This window comes from Sycon ciliatum, chromosome 5, assembly GCF_964019385.1.
Source record: "Sycon ciliatum chromosome 5, ocSycCili1.1, whole genome shotgun sequence".
Classification (NCBI taxonomy): Eukaryota; Metazoa; Porifera; class Calcarea; order Leucosolenida; family Sycettidae; genus Sycon; species Sycon ciliatum.
Genome location: NC_088647.1, coordinates 19,685,807 through 19,692,660, shown reverse-complemented (window position 1 = coordinate 19,692,660; position 6,854 = coordinate 19,685,807). Strand labels below are relative to the sequence as shown.

General features: G+C 49.7%; 1 protein-coding gene across 1 annotated transcript; it reads right to left on the bottom strand.

Annotated features, from left to right (window-relative positions):
• Positions 1-6,293: 6,293 nt before the first annotated feature.
• On the bottom strand, positions 6,294-6,854 carry LOC135816877 (uncharacterized). Its single transcript, XM_065329978.1, has one exon. The coding sequence runs from the start codon at positions 6,852-6,854 to the stop codon at positions 6,294-6,296; it is 561 nt and encodes a 186-aa protein (XP_065186050.1).

The following is a 6,854-nucleotide window of genomic DNA, read 5'->3' as shown; positions in this document are numbered from 1 at the left end:
GGGCACGGTCCAGTCGACTCGTCAGCTGCATGCCTAGACAGTTTTCTGATATTTGGCTCCGGCATCTCTTGATCAATGCCAAGCCCTTGACACGCCGTCAGTCATCCAGATTGAATGAAAACCTTGACAAGTTCAGTAGGGAGCAGAACGACGCAATGAGACTCCTGATCGAGTCTTACGGCTGTGGCAGTGATAGGCATGTTGACTCGCTACCGGACGATCTACGATGTGCTCTTTATAGATTTTCATGCGCCTGGTGCTGTTCCATCCACGTCTCCTTGATCACATCGAGATATTATAAGATCACGATGATCGTTTGTCCGGTACTCATTTGTTCTTTTACAGTTTAGTGAACAACCTTTACTTTCTGTCCGCCTCACCATGAACGCTATGGATATCGGTATTTGGATGCTGCTGAGCAAGCACGATGAGAGTAGTTGCGTGCTCCGATCGCTGCTACATTGTGTGGCTCTGAAAGGCCTGTGTCCCGTCGAAGACCTCCAGACGGTGGCGAAAGATGAGCGTCTGGAGGTGATCTGGAGACTGGCTCGTAACCTTGCCAGGGATCGCAGGGTCGACTTGATTGCCGCGACGCAAGTGCTGCTTTCTGAGCAAGTGTTGGCGGATGGAGGCGCACTGCTGCCGCACTACCTGGAGCGGATATTCGCAATCATGAGCGAACGTTGGATTGACGATGCAAGGCTGGGACTTCTCATCACCCCCCTCGCTCATCTGATCGTGATATGTGAGCAGGCCGTAATCACGATGCAACCTGCCATTGCCAGCAAGATCATCGCGTGCTACGAGCACGAGCTACACCGAGTACCCGTGAGACAGTGCCGGCAACACAGCGGATCAGGGAACATTTTACTTTGTGCTATGCAATTTGTATTTTTGTATCACTGATTTATTTACATTGTAATTGATGATCAATATCGTCATGAGCATCATCATCATCATCATCATCATCATCATCATCATCATCATCATCAGAAACATAATCAATGTTCTTGATAAATGAAACGATATTAATTGTAAATGCGAAAGTTTTTGTATACTCCTGTGATGGTATCATCCATTATGAGCACGGCTTGGTGATGATAAATGGGGCGAGTCCTGAACGCAAGCGTGCACTTGTTCTTGCGAGGTATCTCCTTGTGTGAGATCCAGTAGCGCTGTTCGTTCGCTCCAAGCTCTTCTGCGTTTGCGGGGTATCCCACCAGCATGTACAGTCCAACGGGTATGATAGTAGCTCCATCCAGTGATTTTTCAAAGGGAAACTCCACAAGTACCAGCGATGTGTTGGCATGATTTTCCTGTAGGGTATCCTCCACGATACGCACCGTAGGAGCTGCACTCCTCTCACCAGGCGGTCCACGTTGTCCAGCTTCTCCAACAGGCCCTTGCAGACCTTGCTCTCCTCGTACTCCTTGCAGACCTTGTGGACCCGGGGACCCTTTCAGTGACGCAGTAACAACCCACTCGGTATCGTTTAGCTTTTCGTAGACGAGTCCACTGTCAGAGTTGTGGAAAAAGTCACCCACCCTGCCATCATGCGTGTTCATTACTCATCACCTTCTTTCGTTGCCCTCTAGCCTGAACTGGCATGTTCTTGAGGCAGCTATCCTTTAGCCTCGTCTTCGATCGTGATGTATAAAAGCATCCTGTCATAGCAAACCGCTCATCAGTTATTGCCGAAGAAAATGAAGCGGAGACTTGAGAACGTAGAGGAAGGGGGGCCCTCTCCGAGAGCACCCAGAGAGTCGCGAATGAATCTCCAGCGCAGCGCACCGCGTGGATACTAGAAAGAGTATCGCGCCGAGCTGAATGAAGACGACATGGATGTGTTGAGCGTGCTCAACGACCTGATTCCGGATATCACGGAAACAATGGTGCACGAGCTGCAGACGCAACAGTACAAAGCCGTGCTGGTGGCCTGCGTACAGATGGAGAAGGTCGACGCGACCGGTTGATCCACCGTCACCTCTCCATTTTTCCGGAGTAAAGCGCAGACTGTGCATCAAGCCTTGGAAGTGGAGGACGTACTGAAGTCGTCCATCGACCACATTATTCAGAAGCTGGAAGCCTGGATTAGTGAAGGATCCGGTTGGGTCGTAATCCAAGTGAAGAGCGTCCACTTGGACATTGCTCGCTACCGACCGATGCGCATCTCATCCTATCTGCCCCTACCAAAAACTATAGCCGCATCGAGAGCAGTCGTCAAAGTGAGGAACCGTGACGATCAATGTCTGAAGTGGGCTGTTCTATGAGCACTACACCCGGCAGCCGATCACGTTGATCGAGTGACCAACTATATGCCGTATGCTAACATTCTCGATGTCACGGAAGTAGATTTTCCGGCTTCTCTCGTCGACGTTTACAAGGTAAGGTTCACTTGATCGAGTCCTTGTCACATGTCGTTGTTTTGTGAAGTGGCTGTCTTGAAGTCATGACAACTTGCTCGCATCTGACGTCTCAAGCAACGACGTTTGCTGTTGTTGTTGTGGTTGTGGTTGTTGTTGTTGTTGTTGTTGTTGTTGTTGTTGTTGTTGTTGTTGTTGTTGTTGTTGTTGTTGTTGTTGTTGTTGTTGTTGTTGTTGTTGTTGTTGTTGTTGTTGTTGTTGTTGTTGTTGTTGTTGTTGTTGTTGTTGTTGTTGTTGTTGTTGTTGTTGTTGTTGTTGTTGTTGTTGTTGTTGTTGTTGTTGTTGTTGTTGTTGTTGTTGTTGTTGTTGTTGTTGTTGTTGTTGTTGTTGTTGTTGTTGTTGTTGTTGTTGTTGTTGTTGTTGTTGTTGTTGTTGTTGTTGTTGTTGTTGTTGTTGTTGTTGTTGTTGTTACCGTGCAGGTGGAAAAAGCCAATGACTTGTCCATCAACGTCTTTGGATATGAGGATGATCTTTGTCCACTCAAATTGACAGGCGCAGACGATGCCATCAACCTGCTGGTCATCCACGATGGTGGCGTCAACCACTTTGCGTGGATTAAGAACTTCAGTGCGCTGTGTGCCCATCAGCGGAAGAAGAAGGCAAGAGTGCATTTCTGCATGCGTTGCCTCTCTTCACACAACAGTGTCGAGACGCTCGAACGACACCAACGGTACTGCAAAGATGTAAAGTTTGCTGCCGTTGAAATGCCCGAGCCGGGCGAAAAATTGATGTTCAAGGACATCGTCAAGGTGATGAAAATGCCCTACGTCATCTACGCTGGCACCGAATGCCTGGTGAAGCCATGTTCGGCGCAGCATGGCCCACGCGCCGTTCGAGATGCTGAGCATGTTCCGTGTGGCGTGTCATACGTCACAGTGAGAACTGATGGAAGGCTGATGAACCGCTTCATGTACAGAGGTAGTATCACACCTCCATCGAATGACTAGTCTGACTTAGATCAATCAACAGCATGTTGTATGTTCATAAGCCTGATGATGATGATGATGAGTGCTGTCTTTGCAATTACCTGTATACCTGCATTATACAACTATTGTGTGTGTGTACTTGTTCTTGTTTGTTGCTTTCAGGGCCGGATGCGATAAGCACGTTGTTCGAGGCACTTGCAGAGGAGGAGGAGGAGCGCATCAAAGACGATCTGGTGGAGCGTGACATGATCATCACCGAACAACAGCAGGGAGAGTTTCGCAACGCCTCGGAGTGCTGGGCGTGTCATAGGCCACTCAGGCGATGATAGGGTACGTGATCATGATCATATCACGGGTCTGTATCGTGGAGCAGCGCATGCATCCTGTAACCTTAAGATGAGGATTGTGCGGGACACTCAGATCATCCCGGTCATCTTCCACAATCTCAAGGGTTACGACGCTCACCTGCTCGTATCTAGCATTGGACTCACCGCTATCGAAACCGAGCGCTATGTTGATAGAACCGGACGGACGCGAGCGTTCAAGAAGGGAAAGATTGGTGTGATACCGAATAACATGGAGCGCTACGTGTCCTTCACATGGGGACACTTTCGCTTCATCGACAGCCTGGCCTTCCTGAATACGTCTTTGGAGAAGCTGGTGAGCAACACGCCACGTGATTCCTTTGCACACCTCTCATCCCTGGTGGCACGGCATGCAACTCGTATGAACAGCAGCAGCAGCAATGAGGAGCTGTTCGACCTTTTGCGTCGCAAGGGTGTGTATCCGTATGAGTATATGGACGACTTCACCTGTACCCCCGAGTCACCACGATCGTCTCAACGACTATCCCCCGGCTCCAGAGTGCGTGAGCATCGCGGAGGATTTGCTCTCACCCTACCAGCAAGATTTGCTCGAACAGACCCCGGTCAGCGGTTTAGGAGTGGCGAAACTCGTACCGCATCTGATGCCAAAGCATAGATACGTCCTACACTACCGCAACTTGCAGCTCTACCGCCAGCTAGGACTAACCATTGGTACAGTCCACCGAGTCTTGAGCTTCACTCAACAGCCCTGGATGAAACCCTACATTACCCTTAACACGGAGAGACGCAGAACCGCCCACAACGACTTTGAAAAGGACTTTTATAAACTAATGAACAACGCGGTGTTTGGGAAAACAATGGAGAACGTCAGAAGGCGCCACAACATCAAACTGTATCGAGACGAGGAGGAGGAGGAGGAAGACAGCATCGTCAATGCCATTGCCAAGCCGACGTGCGTTCGTCATGTGCTGTTCGAGAACGGACTGGCGGGTGTCGAGAACAAGAAGACCAAGGTCACGCTGTGCAAACCAGTCTACGTGGGCATGTGCGTCCTGGAACCTAGCAAGGAGCTCATGTACCGGTTCTACCACCTGGAGCTCAAAGCCCGTTACGGAGATCGAGTGCATCTTCTGTACACAGACACGGACTCGCTTGTGCTGCAGTTCAACACCGAAGATCTCTACGCCGACATGGATGCTACGCTAGATCTGTGTGACACCAGCAATTTCCCCACGGATCACCGTCTGCGCAGTGACACCAACAAAAAGGTCGTCGGCAAATTTAAGGACGAACTCGGCGGAAAGCTCATGACCGAGTTTGTAGCACTGCGCAGTAAGATGTATTGCTACGACGGAGAGGAGAGTGGACGGCGAGCAAAGGGTGTGAAGAAGACTGTAACTCGCAAGTTTACGATCCAGGACTATCGACAGTGTTTGCAGACGAAGAAGGCGACGCAGCATCCCATGACCAACTTGAGGAGCCATCGTCATACCATCTTCACCGAGACCACCACCAAGCTATCGCTGTCACCGTTCGATAGCAAGCGATACATACTAGCGGATGGCATATCAACGTTGGCCTATGGACACTTCAGGATTTAGAAAATTTTGAGAAACGTGTCATTATCAGGCATTTTTCCTCTCTGTACATACATCACCTTTTTATTTTCTGAGTACGCTACAAGTCACTTGCATGTTTGCATACATGCGGCTCTCCTCTGCTGCCACCACTGCCAACCACTCCAGCCCACTGTAAACACTGTCCTACTGCTGCTGCTGCTTGCAATGCTATACGCCTCTCATCCACCTCTGTACAGGATGACTCTACGTCATGACTGTAGATGTTTTATTCATTTTTTGTTTTGTTTTTTTGTTTGTTTTTGTTTTGAATAATAAATGATGAGTTCAATCCACTCCATCCAGCTCGTCCCAGAGCATGCAGCAGTCAAGAGTTACCATGGTTACAGGACTCTCCATGTCTCTCAAGGGGGGGGGCATACACACAGTATGAAGGATACAGTTCACTGTATCCTACAGTCACATAGCAATGAAGAAAGTTTTTGGGTTTGACCGTATGATGTCTACTGAAATTGTTCTCCGCAAATATCATCTCTATTCTTTTGAACAGCGCACAAATCTTAAACTCTATGTTTTCGTGTACCGCTGCTTGACCCCACATCTTGCTAGTCCCCTTCTCCAATCCTTGTTCCAGCTTAGGGCTGCTGTGCCTGGACACCAGGCTCGCACGCGCGGCCAGGCACAGCGCGCATTAGTTCTTCCGCCTGTTTCTACGCAATATGGCATGCGTTCTATTTCTTTCCTGGCGGCAGACAGATGGAATGCTCTTCCCACTGACTGCCGTCAGGCCCCGTCTCTTACTCTGTATGTAAACATGGTAAAAATTCACCTAGGGTTCCCAGTAAAAAGGCAACGCCTGTTGGGACTCCCCTAGTAAAATAATAAAATCTACTACTACTACTACTCTCTACAGAGTGAGAGCTAAAGATAAGCACACACACACACACACACACACACACACAGAGTATTGTTATTGTTCCAAGCCACTTATACGGGCAAAGCACACTATCACTAGCACCACACACACGCACCCACACAGAGTTACATCAGCATCACCTTAATGCATATGGCAATGAGGATCACCAACTTGATGACGGCCAAGGTGATCAAGATACATCCAGTGGTGCATCGTCTGCGTCTGTGTCCAATATCACACCGCCTCCTGCAATTTGTAACGTTACAACTGAGTTCAGGTATGCAAGGTACCTGAACGGATGATTCCGGGCTTGCTGCTGCTGCTGCCAGTGATGGCGGTGGCGGACATGGCAGGAGGGGTGGCGATGGGGTGATAGGTGGTGTAGAAGCGTGTGCAGTTGGTGCGTCGGGAGAGCGTCGTGGTGGTGGTGGTGGTGGTGGTCGGGCACGCCTTGGCGGTAGGGGTGGTGGTGGTGATGGTGAGCATGGTGATGATGACGACGATGCCGGTGTTACAAGTCGGGGGTTTGCGTGCACATATCCTACTGATCGGCGTTCGGCATTCGGTGTGGATGGTGACGTAGGTGCTGCTGACAGCCGAGAGCCAGGCGGTGACAGGGATGACGGATATGATGCAGGGGATGCCTGCGGTGACTGTTGAAAGGGTACGCTGGCGGCTTCCTCCAT

Coding starts and splice junctions, on each gene's coding strand:
- LOC135816877 (XM_065329978.1), bottom strand. CDS start 6,854: ATGGAGGAAGCCGCCAGCGTACCCTTTCAACAGTCACCGCAGGCATCC.